The following is a 15,977-nucleotide window of genomic DNA, read 5'->3' as shown; positions in this document are numbered from 1 at the left end:
AAGGGTAGCAGTTCTACCCTTATTGGTCCCCTAAACACCCCTTTCCCGGGAACTCAGACCCCTGAAAAGAAAAACTAGATCCTTGGAGAGGCCAGACTCCGGTGTCCCCTTAGACATTGGAGCATGGCCCTCCAGTGCGGCTAGGGCAGTGTCTGCTGCCGAGGCCTTTGAGACGGATGTCACGGCAGATGGGAGTTCATGCCAGTACAATGGCTGCCTCCTGCTCTAATGACGGATATGGAGTTTAGCCAGAACTGCCTGCCCCTTCATCTTCATGAGGGGGGGGAATCAATGAACGGACAAATGGAGACTGTGAGCAGATACGGCTCTCTTGTCTAGCCACAGCTATGCCCTCAGGGATGTTTCTCTGAGTCTAGTTCCCTCCCGGGAGGGTAGGGGGAGTGAGCTCCCATCTCTGGCATTCCCTGAGGGCTAGGAGGAGAGCTACAGGTATCCATGCTGGCTTCTGGGTTAAGAAGGGTAGACTGGCTATGGCTGCCAGAAGAGGGGGTCTTAGTCCAGTATAGCGAGAGAAGGGAACATGGCAGGCCTGAAGAGGGTGGGCAGAGTTTAGTTTTCAAAAGCACCTTGGCCTTTGTCCAGCTGTGTGGCCTTGGGCACATAGTCGCCATCTCTGTGCCATGTCCTCTGCTTTAAGATGACAATCATTTGGATTTTACTGTGGCTTTGGGTAATCCTTCTGTCTCAGCCTCCTGCGTGGGAGCCAACCACTGCCCCTATTGTATGGCAGCTTCCTGGGCATCAAAACATCCCTCCAGGAGACTCATGGAGGTAAACAAAAGGCCACCGCGTCCAGGAAAGTGAAAACGTGGAAGACTCTTGCAGACCCCTCCCCAGTTTTATACAAGGAACAATTAACTGCTGGGTGAGGTAATGGGACCAGCTGAGATTTGCAGGCTGTCAAGCTTCCCGCCCGTCTTGCAGAGAGCTCCGGGGTTGCAGCTTTCCTGAATTGTCTCCTTTGTTGGTTGAGGTGGACTTTTCCATGATGCAGCCACTTTTGAGCCATCCCTGCCTGCTCCATGAGTAACGCCCCCTCCTGCCCCCCCCCCACACACACGCACACTCCCGTTAGTAACGCCACTAAAAACTGATTAGCTTAACAAGTTGGACTTTGGTCTGTTGGAAGGCTAGCCTGGGACTTCTGTGTAGCTAAGGATGACCTTGAACTCCTGATCCTCCTGCCTCTACCTCTGAGAGCTGGAAGTATGAGTGTGAGCCATCAATCATGTTTGGCTTATGTGTTGCTGGGATGGATCCCAGAGCTTCTTGCTTGCTCAGCAAGCGCTCGACTGACAGAGCTACTGTTCCCGGATCTTAGCGGCAAAGTAAGTCGCTTGTTCAGGGCCACCTCCTTCTCAGTGGCTGAGGTCAAAGTGCCCAAATTCACTCCTACCAGGACCTGTGGCCCAACCCCTGTGAGTCACAGAGGAGGTGGGCTGGAGGTGGTCTCAATTATGAGACCACACCCCTCTCCCTGGGCAGCTCAGCAGCAGTGTATCTGAAGTGGGTACCTGTCAGTGAGGTAAGTTCCCATTACCTAGGTGACACAGGAAGCCACCACAAAGGGTCAAAGATTTAGAGTTCTAGTGTAGTAGATTTCATCGAGGGGTGATTGAGGACCCTGTGGGCGGGTGATTTTTCCCATCAGATCTTCTCTCCACACACAAAAGATGGAATAACCGGCCTCACACACTATGTGGCCTAGGAGGGCCATGAGCTTCTGATCCCCTTGCCTCCACCTACCAAGCTCTGGGATTATAGGTGTGTGTCACACTAGGTTTACACAGTGCTGGGAATGGGAGCCAGAGGCCTGTGCATGCCGGGCAAGAACTCTATTGACTGGCTATGTCCCCAGCCACAGTCCTTTCCGTGAGAGAGAGTCCTGCTTCAGTTTCCTGTATGCTGGGATGACAGACATGTTCCTCCAATGCCTGCCATTCCTAACCAGACTCTAGTCAAGCTCTCTGAACTCTTCAGCTTGGCTCTGACTTCCAGCATGCTGCGCTGGTCTCTGCGCGGTCCAGTTTGGCAAGAATCCCTCCCACAGCCTTCTACGGTCTAAATGCTGGTGCCTTCCAGCTTCCAGAGCCCACATGTCGAGACCTGAACTTCTGTTTGTCCTTGTGGCGTGGCCTTGGAATTATTAGGAATTGAAAGAGGCTGTGCTCAGTGTGATGGGCCAGGCCTGTCATTCCAGCAAGGGGACCTGAATCAGTTAGGGTTCCCTAGAGGAACAGAGCTTATACAATATATAAGAGATGGCGAGGGATGTTTATGTGTCCTTTATATAGGCTGCCAGCAGAAGGTGGAGTCCAGATTAAAGGTGGATCTTCCCACCCCAAAGATCTCCACTAGAAGTGAGTCTTTCCAGGCCAGGCAGTAGTGGCACATGCCTTTAATCCCAGCACTCTGGAAACAGAGGCAGGTGGATCTCTGAGTTCAAGACCAGCCTGGTACAGAGTGAGTTCCAGGACAGTCAGGACTGCAGAGAGAAAACCTGCCTTGAAACCCTCCTCGGGGTGGGGGAAAAAAGTGGGTCTTCCCATTTCAAATGATTTAATTAAGAAAAAAAAAAAAAAATCTTGGAATTTGCTCTCTGCTGTGTGCTCGGCCGGAATCATGTCGAGTTTGGCGGTGCGAGACCCAGCCATGGATCGGTCACTGCGTTCAGTGTTCGTGGGGAACATTCCGTATGAGGCGACGGAGGAGCAGTTAAAGGACATTTTCTCGGAGGTTGGTTCCGTTGTCAGTTTCCGTCTCGTATACGATAGAGAGACAGGAAAGCCCAAGGGTTATGGCTTCTGCGAGTACCAAGACCAGGAGACTGCGCTTAGTGCCATGCGGAACCTCAATGGGCGAGAGTTTAGTGGGAGGGCGCTTCGGGTGGACAATGCGGCCAGTGAGAAGAACAAGGAGGAGTTAAAGAGCTTGGGCCCGGCAGCGCCCATCATTGACTCACCCTATGGGGACCCTATTGATCCAGAAGATGCTCCAGAATCGATTACTAGAGCGGTCGCCAGCCTGCCCCCCGAGCAGATGTTTGAGCTGATGAAGCAGATGAAGTTGTGTGTCCAAAACAGTCACCAGGAAGCCCGAAACATGCTGCTTCAGAACCCACAACTGGCGTATGCCGTATGAGAATCATGGATCCAGAGATTGCACTGAAAATTCTGCATCATAAGATACACGTCACACCGCTGATTCCAGGCAAATCTCAGCCTGGCCCTGGGCCTGGCCCTGGTGGTCCGGGCCCCAGCCCTGGCCCTGGCCCAGGTCCCGTCCCTGCCGCCGCCCCTGGGCTCTGCCCCGGACCTAATGTTATGCTGAACCAACAGAATCCTCCAGCTCCTCAGCCTCAGCATTTGCCAAGGAGACCTGTGAAAGACATTCCTCCTCTGATGCAGACTTCTATACAGGGAGGAATTCCAGCTCCGGGGCCAATACCAGCCGCAGTTCCTGGACCTGGACCTGGTTCATTAACTCCAGGAGGAGCAATGCAGCCACAAGTTGGCATGCCAGTGGTTGGTCCAGTGCCCTTAGAGCGAGGACAGATGCAGATGTCAGATCCTAGACCTCCAATGCCTCGTGGACCCATGCCTGCTGGTGGCATACCTCCTCGGGGACTCCTGGGAGATGCTCCAAATGACCCACGCGGAGGGACTTTGCTCTCAGTTACTGGAGAAGTGGAACCCAGAGGTTATATGGGTCCACCCCACCAGGGTCCCCCCATGCACCATGGTCATGACAGCCGTGGCCCTTCTTCGCATGATATGAGAGGAGGGCCATTAGCAGCAGATCCCAGAATGCTAATTGGAGAGCCCAGAGGTCCCATGATAGATCAAAGAGGTCTGCCTATGGATGGTAGAGGAGGAAGAGAGTCTCGAGGGATGGAGACTCGGCCCATGGAAACTGAGGTCTTGGAGTCACGAGGGATGGAGAGAAGAATGGAGACCTGTGCAATGGAAACCAGAGGCATGGAAGCAAGAGGCATGGATGCAAGAGGACTAGAGATGAGGGGCCCTGGCCCTAGTTCCAGAGGCCCGATGACTGGTGGAATCCAGGGTCCTGGCCCCATTAATATGGGGGCGGGTGGCCCTCAGGGACCTAGACAGGTTCCAAACATTGCAGGAGTGGGAAATCCTGCAGGTGACATGCAGGGGGCAGGTATACAAGGAGCAGGGATGCAGGGAGCTGGTATACAAGGAGGAGGAATGCAAGGAGCAGGCATGCAAGGAGGGATGCAGGGAGCAGATATGCAAGGAGGGATGCAGGGAGCAGGCATGCAAGGAGGGATGCAGGGAGCAGGTATGCAAGGAGGGATGCAGGGAGCAGGTATGCAAGGAGCGAGTAAGCAAGGTGGAGGCCAGCCTAGCAGTTTTAGCCCTGGGCAAAGCCAGGTAACTCCACAAGATCAAGAAAAAGCAGCTTTGATTATGCAGGTTCTTCAGCTAACTGCAGACCAGATCGCCATGCTGCCTCCTGAGCAAAGGCAGAGTATCTTGATTCTAAAGGAACAAATCCAGAAGTCCACCGGTGCTTCCTGAAAGGTTTTTGATTAGGAAGTCCTTAGTTATTCCTTCAGTGTTTATTGTGTGGCATGAAAGGGGTACAAAAAGCTGTCTTCTGTGTTCCCATGCTTAATGATTTAAGGTTCCCTTCTCCCTGGGCCCTAAGTCTTATTTCTAGCCTTTTCACTTTGTGTTTTTCTTCCCTTTGTGATTGAGGGTAGGGGTGGAAGGAGTGGGCCCGTTCACTTTGTCACTGTTACTCTACTGGGAACCTTGAAAATGACTGTCCTACCAAATAAGGTGATGAGGAAGATACAGCAATAGTAACATGTCTGCACTTTGTTAACTGCATTTTAAATATTAAATAAACTGTGGGAACTACATAAAAATTGAAAGTGGCCTGTTACAGTATTGATATACGAAGATAGTTTAAAGATTTTTGGTTGTATACTGAACTGAATTTCAAAATGTGAAGATACACTTTTAGGTAAACCAAAATACTAATTCTGTTTTGAAGGCAATAGAGTACTGACTATATTAAGGTTAACGTTTTAGTTATTTTGGACTATTTTGAAATATTAGAGCTAACAGTCTGTGGTAAAATTTGTAGCAATGGAGTATTTAAAAAGCTCTGTTATCGAAAACCTCAGGATGATGATTCATTGATCTGACTCTTATGAGACCGTTAATACCCTTTCCTGGTCCCATCTGTGGTGATGTTTCAGGATAGCTGTAGTGTCAGGTGAGTTACATAAAGTCTTCTGGTGAGACTCAAGTAATTGCTTAATACATATCTCAAAAAAAATTCTTAAGCCCCAAGTCTGGTTGTGAGTAATTGTCTGACATTGAAGAATCAGTCAGACATAGGGTTGGCCTTTCTTGAATAGTGGTTTCATTCAGTAAAGCTGCCAAGTTCTCGATAAACCATTTTCCATACATAGATGCTATCCATTTGGGTGACAGGAAGTTAGAAATCTTCGTCTTGACATTTTCACATGTCTTACAGTTTGATTACTTTCATCAACTACTTTTCTATAATCATCTTACTAGAACTGAGATCCAAGTAGACTTGACAACTCTGCTCAGTTAATATTTTATTTCTTACATAAAAGCCATTTGGTCATAATATACATTCCTATGAGATGGAATGTGGAGTTTAGTGTGTTTCCTTTAGAGCTACTAACTATCTTATTTTTTAGCTTTGAGTGTATGACACCTAGACATTGTGTCATATCCAGTTAATCAAAGAAGCACAAGCTCCCCGTGACCAAGTGACCTTCCTCTGTGGGATGATAAACATCCAGCTACAGAGGCAAGAGCAGCCTTAGGGAGAGAGCTGGCACAGGGGCTGTTCTCCCCTTCAGAGTTTCTGCATTTGAAGTGTACAAAGTTTTCACCCTAGGCTAGTTTCCTATGAGGATTTAGTTCTTTTGTGATAGTGTTGAGCTTCCTATGTCCCTCTGCCTCCCCTGTCCTGGGCTAGGTTAGTGTTCTCTACCTTGTGCTAGTTCTGGCTAATCCCAATTGCTTGTTGCTTTTGATATGTGGTTGCTAGCCCCAAACTTCTCACTGACTAATCTTTCAGTCTTTGTTATAAGAAAAATCTCTGCACTGTTTAATGAAGCTTAAATAAAAAGGTTGTATAATTAAAAAAAAAAATCTTACAGGTGTGCTCATTCATTTGGGTTTTAGGTAACTACAGATGTAGTCAAGTTGACAACCAAGAATAGTCATCACAGGACCTGAATTTGAAGATAGCCTGGGCTACATGAGGAGACCCTGTCTCAAAACAACAGAAATGAGGTGACTGGCGAGATGGCTGTGCCAGTTAAAGTACTCACCACACAAGCCCGACAACCCTGGAATCCACGTAAACAGCTGGAGGTGGTGATGCACATCTTTAGTCTCAGCATCCCTATGGACAGATGGGAAGCAGTAGACAGGAGGGTTATCCAAAAGCTCCAGCCAGGTAGCCTGGAGCATGCAATGCTGCAGACAGAACAGCCTGGAGTATGCAATGCTGCAGACAACAACCTGGAGTATGCAATGCTGCAGACAACAGCCTGGAGTATGCAATGATGCAGACAACAGCCTGGAGTATGCAATGCTGCAGACAACAGCCTGGAGTATGCAATGCTGCAGACAACAGCCTGGAGTATGCAACGCTGCAGACAGACCAGCCTGGAGCATGCAATGCTGCAGACAGAACAGCCTGGAGTATGCAATGCTGCAGACAGAACAGCCTGGAGTATGCAATGCTGCAGACAGAACAGCCTGGAGCATGCAATGCTGCAGACAGAACAGCCTGGAGTATGCAATGCTGCAGACAACAACCTGGAGTATGCAATGCTGCAGACAACAGCCTGGAGTATGCAATGATGCAGACAACAACCTGAAGTATGCAACGCTGCAGACAACAACCTGGAGTATGTAACGCTGCAGACAACAGCCTGAAGTATGCAACGCTGCAGACGGAACAGCCTGGAGTATGCAATGCTGCAGACAACAACCTGGAGTGTGCAATGCTGCAGACAACAACCTGGAGTGTGCAATGCTGCAGACAGAACAGCCTAAAGTATGCAACACTGCAGACAGAACAGCCTGGAGTATGCAAAGCTGCAGACAGAACAGCCTGGAGTATGCAAAGCTGCAGACAGAACAGCCTGGAGTAAGCAATACTGCAGACAACAGCCTGGAGTATGCAACGTTACAGAAACAACGAGCCTGAACAGGACGGAAAAGGACAACTGACTTTCAGAGAGCTGTCCTCTGACCTCCACACATGTCCCATGGCACACACATGCCTGTATGTGCATACACACACACACACACACACACACACACACACACACACACACACACAACTTTTTAAGAAGAAAAAAAAAGAGGGCTGGAGAGATGATTCTATTGGTCCTGAATTCCATGTTTTAAACCCAGGCACACTGGCTTGTGCTTGTCATCCCAGTGCTGGGGAGGCAGAGGCGGGCAGACTACTGTGGTTCACTGGCCACCCCACCTAGCCCAGTCAGTGAGTTCCTGGCCAGTGAAAGACCCTGTTTTCCACAAACAAGATGGGAGCTGGAGAGATGGCTCAGCAGTTAAGGACGGACTTGCAGAGGACCTGAGTTTGGTTTTCTAACAGCTCCAGTATATTCTGATGCCTCTGGCCTCTGAGGGCACCTGCACACACGTCCACACACACATAACTAAAAAAATAATAACAATAATAATAAAAACTCGGGGTTGGAGATTTAGCTTAGTGGTAGAGTGCTTGCCTAGCCCTAGGTTCAATCCTCAGCTCCAGAAAAAAACAAACAAACAAACAAAAAAACCCCAAAACAAAACAATAGTAATAATAATAATAATAATAATAATAATAATAATAATAAAAACAACTTTTTTTTTTTCATTTTTCAAGACAGGGTTTCTCTGTGTAGCCCTGACTGTAGTCCTGGATCTCACTCTGTAGACCAGGCTGGTCTCGAACTCACAGAGATCTGCCTGCCTCTGCCTCCCAAGTGCTGGGATAAAAGGCATGCACCATCACTACCCGGCAAAACAAACCTTTTTTTTTAAGGGCTGGTGGGGCTGGAGAGATGGCTCAATGGTTAAGAACACTTGACTGCTCTTCCAGAGGTCCTGAGTTCAATTCCCAGCAACCACATCGTGGCTTACAACTATCTGTAAGGGAATTGGATTCCTGCTTCTGGTGTGCATGAAGACAGAGCACTCATACACATAAAATACATGAATAAATAAATCTTTTTTTTTAAGAAAAGGTAGATGAAGCCTGAGGAATAACACTGAAATCTGGCCTCTATATTCATATGCACATGCATGCACCTGCACACACCAACATGTACACACATAAACACATGACAATCAAAGAATGATGTAGAGAAATGGCCCCAAAGTTAAGAGCACTGGCTGCTCTTGCAAGGGACTCAGGTTTGGTGTTCAGCACCTACATGGGGCCGTACAACTGTCTATACTCCAGTTCCAAAAGGTCTGATGCCTTCTTCTGGCCTTTGAGGACACCAGGCATACATGTGGTGCACAGACAGACCAAACTCTCATACAGAAAATAATAATAGGTCTTTAAAAAAAAAAAAGAACAGAAAGGGAGCCTGATGCCTAAAGGGGGTGAGTTAAGATAGACACATTGAGCCGGGTGGCGGCTCACGCCTTTAATCCCAGCACTGGGGAGGCAGAGGCAGACGGATCTCTGTGATTTCCAGGCCATCCTGATCTACAAAGTGAGTTCCAGGACAGCCAGAACTACAGAGAAATCCCATCTTGAAAAATCAAAAAAAAAGTTATTTAAAAGATAGATACATTGTCAGGTAGGACCAAATGCCTCCCGGGTCCTTCCCTCTATCCTGGAGAAAGTTCCTGCCACACATTGGCTGACTTTCCTGTGGCTCCCCTGGAGACCACTGGCCATCACCACCCCCAGGCATTTGGGACCCAGGGTTGACAAATCAGTGCCCAGGAGTCTTTTGAGGTCAGGAGGTCTGGAGGTACCTCCCCTGCATGCTACCGGCGTCAGTAACTCTTCCTGCCCCCCCCCCATCCCTCCCTGTGACCATGACGAGGGAGGATTCATTTCCTTGTGAGCTGCCGGTGCTATTTTCAGACAATTGTTGAAAAGCAGGTCTCAGTCCCTGGCCAGAGCTGCCTCTCTGGGCTTCTGCCTGCCAGCCAGGATTTGCCCTGTGCTGGAGGCTAGCTGCCCAACAGGTCTCAGGTGTCAAGCGCAGAGGCTGCTGGGCCCTGACTGCCTGGCCCCATTTCTGGTCCTAGGGATGGAACCTAGGATTTTGCATATTCTAGAAAAGTGCTCTACTGCTAAGCCACACCCCAGCCCCTCACTGCTGGATTCTAGGCAGGTGCTCTACCACTGAGCCACACCCCAGCCCCTCACTGGGGGATTCTAGGCAGGTGCTCTACCACTGAGCCACACCCCAGCCCCTCACTGGGGGATTCTAGGCAGGTGTTCTACCACTGAGCCACACCCCAGCCCCTCACTGGGGGATTCTAGGCAGGTGCTCTACCACTGAGCCACACCCCACCCCTCACTGGGGGATTCTAGGCAGGTGCTCTACCACTGAGCCACACCCCAGCCCCTCACTGGGGGATTCTAGGCAGGGGCTCTACCACTGTGACATATCCCCTAGCCTCCTCTACTTTTAAAGTCATGAAGAATTGGGAACATATTCATCATTTAAGAAATAACGTTGAGGGCTGGAGAGATGGCTCAGAGGTTAAGAGCATCGTCTGTTCTTCCAGAGGTCATGAGTTCAATTCCCAGCAACCACATGATGGCTCACAACCATTTGTAATGGGATCTGGTGCCCTCTTCTGGCATGAATGCAGGCAGAACACTGTATACATAATAAATAAATCTTTAAAAAAAGAAAAGAAATAATGTTGAGCCGGGCAGTGGCCTTTGGCTTTGATCCCAGCACTCAAGAGGCAGAGGCAGGTGGATCTCTGCGAGTTCAAGGCCAGCCTGGTCTACAAAGCAAGTTCCAGAATAGCCAGAGCTGTTATAAAAAGAAATCTCGAAAAACAAAAACAAAACAAATACACTGAAAGAATGTGAAAGAACCCTAAGGCCATGACAAACACTTGACTAACTGAGCACCTCCTATCCCAGCCCTAGATTTTTGAGACAAAGTCCTGCTATGTAGCCCAGGCTGGCTCAGAACTCAAGATATTCCTTCTTCAGCCCCTTCAGTGCTGAGATTACAGGCATGCACCACCACGTCTGGCTCGGGCTCCTGGGCTTCCTGAAGCTGTTGCTGGAACATTGTAGCAGGGAATTTAATTAGCCTACCTTGTTCCTTCTGTTAGAACCGTTCTTCTGCAGAGGAAATCCTGGACACTTCTCTGGACTGTAGACGGGCACCACACTGCTCTCTCGGGAACACAGACGTGTTGCTGGTTGATGGCTCTGAGACGCAGTCAGCATGAGGCTTCCTAGACAGAGAAGCCGATTCTAAACGTAGTGGGCAGAGGGGCTGGAAAGCGAACAGGGCATCCAGGGCCTCACTATTCCAGGTCTCACCACTATGAAGGCTTCTCTGGGGGCTTCTCAGCAACACCCCAAGTAGCCACTTGACAGGTCAGTAAACAGGCCAGAGATGAAACTTCATGTTTTTGACTGGTTAGGTGCATCAACTTGACACAAGCTAGAGTCTTCAGAGAGGAAGGAGCCTCAGTTGAGGAAATGCCTCCATGAGATCCAGCTGTAAGGCATTTTTTTTATTAGTGATTAATGGAGAGGACCCAGCCCACTGTGGGTGGTGCCATCCCTGGGCTGGTGGTCCCGGGTTCTATAAGAAAGCAGGCTGTCGGGCAGTGGTGGCACTCACCTTTAATCCCAGCACTTGGGAGGCAGAGCCAGGCGGATCTCTGTGAATTTGAGGCCAGCCTGGGCTACAGAGCAAGCTCCAGGACAGGCACCTAAACTACACAGAGAAACCCTGTCTCGAAAAACCAAAAAAGAAAGAAAGAAAGAAAGAAAGAAGAAAGAAAGAAAGAAAGAAAGAAAGAAAGAAAGAAAGAAAGAAAGAAAGAAAGAAAGAAAGAAAGTCAGTCTCAGCACCCCTCCCTGGACTCTGTATCAGCTCCTGCCTGTAGGTTGCTTGAGTTCCTGCCCTGACTTCCTTTGGTGATGAACAGCAATGCAGAAGTGTAAACTGAATAAACCCCTTCCTCTCCAGCTTGCTTTTTGGTCATGGTGTTTTGTCGCAGCACTAGCAGCCCTAACTAAGACATTGCATACTACTCCACAGCCAGTAACTGACGAGTCCCACCTCAGCACCAGACAGCCAGTGCCTTGCCGCTACCTTGCCTGAGCCCCTGAGAGCCAGGCCCTCTCCTGGGTAGGTTAATGGCATTGGACATAGCCATGTGGAGCTACCAGAGGGGAGGCAGCTCCAGGCAGCCTCCAGGTCACTCCCACTGCCACCCTGGCCCCAGGTGTCACTTGCTGCCAGTGACTGCATGCCTGACTGTATGACACAGGGTTCTCTGGAGGAACAACTGAGAGAATGAGTCACCAGGCGGTGGTGGCGCATGCTTTTAATCCCAGCGCTTGGGAGGTAGAGCCAGGCAGATCTCTATGAGTTCGAGGCCAGCCTGGTCTACAGAGGGAGATCTAGGACAGGCACCAAAACTACACAAAGAAACCCTGTCTCAAAAAAAAAAAAAGAATGAGTCTATGTATATGTATTTATAGATATAAAGTGATTTATTAGAGTGGCTTACAGGCCAGCTCATCCAACAATAACTATCTACCAACGGAAGGTCCAAGAATCTGTTCAGTCCACAAGGCTGGATATCTCAGCTGGTTTTCAGTATATACTGGAATCCAGGAGAAGTCGGCTCTAATGCCAGTGAAGGAATGGACTTGCCAGCAAGAAAGCAAACAGACAAAGAGCGAAAGATTCTTTCTTCCTCTGCTTCCTTTATATAGGCTGCCAGCAGAAGCTGAGGTCCAGATTACAGGTGGAGTTTCCCATCTCATAAGATCTGGATTAAGCCAGGCGGTGGTGGCACACACCTTTAATCCAGCACTTGGGAGGCGGAGGCAGGCAGATCTCTGCATTCTAGCATGGTCTACAGAGTGAGTTCCAGAAACCCTGTCTCGAAAAAAGATCTGGATTAAAAGTGGCTCTTCCCACTTTGAATGATTTATTTAAGAAAAAAAATCCCTCACTGATGTACCCAAGCCACTTGGGTTTTAGTTCATTCCAGATGTAGTCAAGTTGGCAACCAAGAATAGCCATCACACTGACCCAGTGGCTTGGGGACAGTAATAAAATGATTGTTTCAAGCTGGTTGTGGTGGCCTGCCCGTGTCCCACCAGCCACTGGAACCTGAGGCAGAAGAACTTTAAGTTTGAGGCTATGGTGTGAGATTCTACCTCAAAAACAAATACATAGTACCTGGAGGGATGGCTCAGCGGTTAAAAGCACAGGTGCATATAGGCGTGGGTACACATGCATGTTGGTGGCAGGCAGAGATCCATGCCTTCTCCAGTTGCTTTCCTACTTTTTTTGAGAGACATATTTATTTTATGTTATGTGCATGAATGTGTGCCTGGATGTGTGCATGTGTGTCACATGTGTTTCGGTGCCTGTGGAAGTCAGAAGAGGGCATCAGATCCCTTAGAGCTGGCTTTACATATGATTGTGAGCTGCCATGTGGGTGCTGGGAATTGAACCCAGGTCCTCTGCAAGAGTAGCCAGTGCTCTTAACCACTGAGCCATCTCTCCAGCCCCAGAAGACAGTTCTCTCCTCCTACTAGGTGGGTCCTGGGATTGAACTCGGGTCACTCTTAGTGACCAGCACCTTTATCCACCGAGTCATCTCTCTAGGCCCTCCATCTTGTCTCATTGGTTGGTCTGGAACTCTCTGTGTAAACCAGGCTGGCTTCAGACTCAGAGATCAGCCTGCCTCTGTCTCTGCCTTCTGAAACCTGGGGTTAAAGACAGGTCCCACCATACCCAGCTCCACCATAGAAGCTCTTGGGCTAGCTTTTACTCAGGTACTGGGGATCTGAATTCAGGCCCTCAGGCTTGCCCGTAGGTATTTTAGTGGCTGAGCCATCTCCTCAGTCCCGAAGCTTACCTTGAAACAGAGGACCGGGGTATGTGTAGCTAAGCAGTCCAAATCAAGGCATGGTTACTGCCCATCACTGATCCAACATTTTCTCAGATCCACTTTCTTCTGCAAGGTGGCCAGATAAATTGTCAGAACTGTGTGAAATCTACTTCTTGGGAGACAAGATCCTCCTCTGGCTGGTGCTAGGTCCCAGATTTTTCCTCTCCTAGCATGAAATTCCCGGGAGAACTCCAACTTCTTGGGGCTCAGTCAAAAAGAGGGCCACAAGTATCTTTAAAATGTCTTCTTTTAGCTGGGCATAGTGGTGCACACCTTTAATCCCAGCACTCAAAAGGCAGGGGCAGGCAGATCTCTGTGAGTTTGAGGCCAGCCTAGTCTATAGAGTGAGTTCCAGGACAGCCAGGGCTACACAGAGAAATCCAAGAGAAATCCAGTCTCAACCCTCCAAAAAAAAAAAAAAAAAAAAAACCTTCATCCCTGATTGGATGATGGTTACAGGTCACAGGGGCAGGGGTGGGTTTGCACTGGCAGAGATGTGCCAACTGGCCTAAGGTTTTTGAGAGGAAGCTGGCTGTCCAGCAAGGAAGTGGTTAGGGATCATCAGCGGTCCTGATGGAGGAGGTTAGCTTCCCTTTTGATGGAAAGGATGAAGCCCAGGCCTCCAGCGAGATGCTGAGAAGGTAAGTCTGAACTTCCTGAAGTCTTTCCTCATCCTCAGGTGTTCCCACTTCCCATGTCTCTGAATGGATGCTAGGGAAGGCCTGACATCTTCTCTTTACATGCCAGAGCTTCCTAGGTGGCCCTGTTAGGAGGACATCCGGCAGGGCCTATCTTGGCATGCCATGAGGAACCACACAGGGTATGAAGTTCCAGCAGGGATGGGAGGGAAGGAAGGCTTTGCAGGCGTTGAAGCTGGGACCACAGAGAGGGAGAGTAATTGTGAGTAAAGCAGGCTGAGCTGAGCTGGAGACTCTAGGCCTATGCCGGGAGCCCTGGAGCCCGGAGAATACTGTCCACTGCCAGGCCCGGCAGTATGGGGCCCAGGCTGGCAGATGGGGGCAGCTGCTTCCTGCCACTGGAACAGTTAGACCGCAGCAGCTGCAGGTCTTCTCCGTGTTGTTCCCAGCGCCCTGACCTAGGTTCTGGGGCCTCTGTCCAACCTTCCCCAAGCAAGTCCTCAGCAGGACTCAGAGGCTGAGCTGGGCCACGCTGTCACTAGGGTCCAGTAGAGTAAACAAACTTTTTTGTGTGGTTTGTTTGTTTTTATTTTGAGTCAGGGTCTCTCTCTGTGGCCCCAGCTGTCCTGGAATTCAATGTGTAGACCAGGCTGGCCTCGAACTCACCTGCCTCTGCTTCCTGAGTGCTAGCATTAAAGGCGCACACCACCACACTGGCTCGTCTTTTTTTAAATCTAAACTTTATTTATTGTTATTGTGGGTGGGTATGTGTGTGCATGGTGTGTTTGTGTGGGCATGCATGCCATGGCACACATGTGGAGGTCAGAGGGTAACTTTGTAGAGTTCTTTCCTTCCATTTTATGTGTGTCTGGGGGTGAACCTCAGGTCACCAGGCTTCCTGTGGGCGCTCCTTCACCCACTCAACCATCTTGCTGGTCCTGACCTTGGGTTATTATTGCAGCCCTGGGGTGACAGCAAGAAAGACCCCAAACGGTGGCCATTGGCAGGTGTCAGGAGGCCTGTTCCTAGGGCTGAAGCCCTGTTCTCTGCCTGGAACTCCCTCAGTGCCAGGGTGTCCACATCCCTCACATTGCCCACAAATGTTTACTATACATCTTTGGGCCTGCTGGCATCAAGGAGGCTGGCCATCACAGGGACAGCTTAGTAAGGGTGCCTGGTCTTGGGCTCCCAATTCTAATTCTACTGCCTTGGACTATCCATCCATCCACCCACCCATCCACCCACCCATCCACCCACCCACCCGCCCACCCACCCGCCCATCCACCCGCCCACTCACCCGCCCACCCACCCATCCACCCGCCCACTCACCCGCCCACCCACCCATCCACCCGCCCACTCACCCACCCACCCATCCATCCACCCGCCCACTCACCCGCCCACCCACCCATCCACCCACCCACCCACCCACACCCCCATCCATCCACCCACCCACCCACCCACCCACCCACCCACCCATCCACCCACCCACCCACCTACCCCCATCCATCCACCCACCCACCCACCCATCCATCCATCCACCCACCCATCCATCCATCTATCTAATGTGTGTGTCTACATACCTATACATGTAGACACACACACTCACACACACGCATATAAACATGGTCTTAGGGCAGCGTTGGTCCCAAAGAAAGATCTGGAATTATGTCCTTGTCCCAGTATCTGGGCAGCCTGCCCAGGCACTCAGCACTGGGAAGAAAACATGGTCAGATCTTGGGACTTCCACGGAGGTAGGAAGCAGACGGCAACTATCCTGCGGGCGACTTTGGGCTCTGGTCTCTATGTAGAGGGAGGCGCCCAAAGCAGGTCAAATCCAGAGGCCAGTGCAGGAGGCCTTCAGCATCCCTGACCTATGGACCAATAGGAAAGCAGGATTCTGACTTCTTGAGCTAGGACAGCCTCCTCTCCAAAAAGAGGCGGCCGTAGTTCATGCCCCTCTAGCGGAGCTTTCCGGCAGGCGCGGGGACTGTCTATTCAGCCTCCTGCCACGAGGGGGCGGCGCACACACTGGGCACGCTCTGCGGGCCTCTCTTCTCTCTTCCTCTCTTTCGGGTCTGTTTTACTTCCGCTTTTGTGGGAAATCAGCGCTGGGAGCGAACGCTGGTCAGTTTCC

At 50.1% G+C, this 15,977-nt stretch overlaps 1 protein-coding gene and 1 long non-coding RNA gene across 2 annotated transcripts; one reads left to right on the top strand and one right to left on the bottom strand.

The window, feature by feature from the left end:
• The first annotated feature begins 2,615 nt into the window (after positions 1-2,615).
• Positions 2,616-6,191, top strand: LOC102903043 (cleavage stimulation factor subunit 2 tau variant). Its single transcript, XM_042267722.2, is given in 2 exon segments — positions 2,616-3,154; positions 3,157-6,191. Coding segments are annotated over 2 exon segments (1,923 nt in total). The 5' UTR covers positions 2,616-2,643; the 3' UTR covers positions 4,569-6,191.
• Positions 6,192-6,213: 22 nt separating this feature from the next.
• Positions 6,214-10,775, bottom strand: LOC143270615 (uncharacterized). The gene is made up of 3 exons (XR_013047829.1): positions 10,603-10,775; positions 10,372-10,514; positions 6,214-6,447 (listed from the first exon to the last, which is right to left on the bottom strand). It is a non-coding gene; the product is annotated as an uncharacterized LOC143270615 (long non-coding RNA).
• Between the last annotated feature and the right edge of the window lie 5,202 nt (positions 10,776-15,977).

Source organism: Peromyscus maniculatus, chromosome 23 (assembly GCF_049852395.1).
Source record: "Peromyscus maniculatus bairdii isolate BWxNUB_F1_BW_parent chromosome 23, HU_Pman_BW_mat_3.1, whole genome shotgun sequence".
In the NCBI taxonomy this organism is placed as follows: Eukaryota; Metazoa; Chordata; class Mammalia; order Rodentia; family Cricetidae; genus Peromyscus; species Peromyscus maniculatus.
Note: the sequence above shows the minus strand (reverse complement) of the source record. Positions and strands in the feature narration are given on the sequence as shown.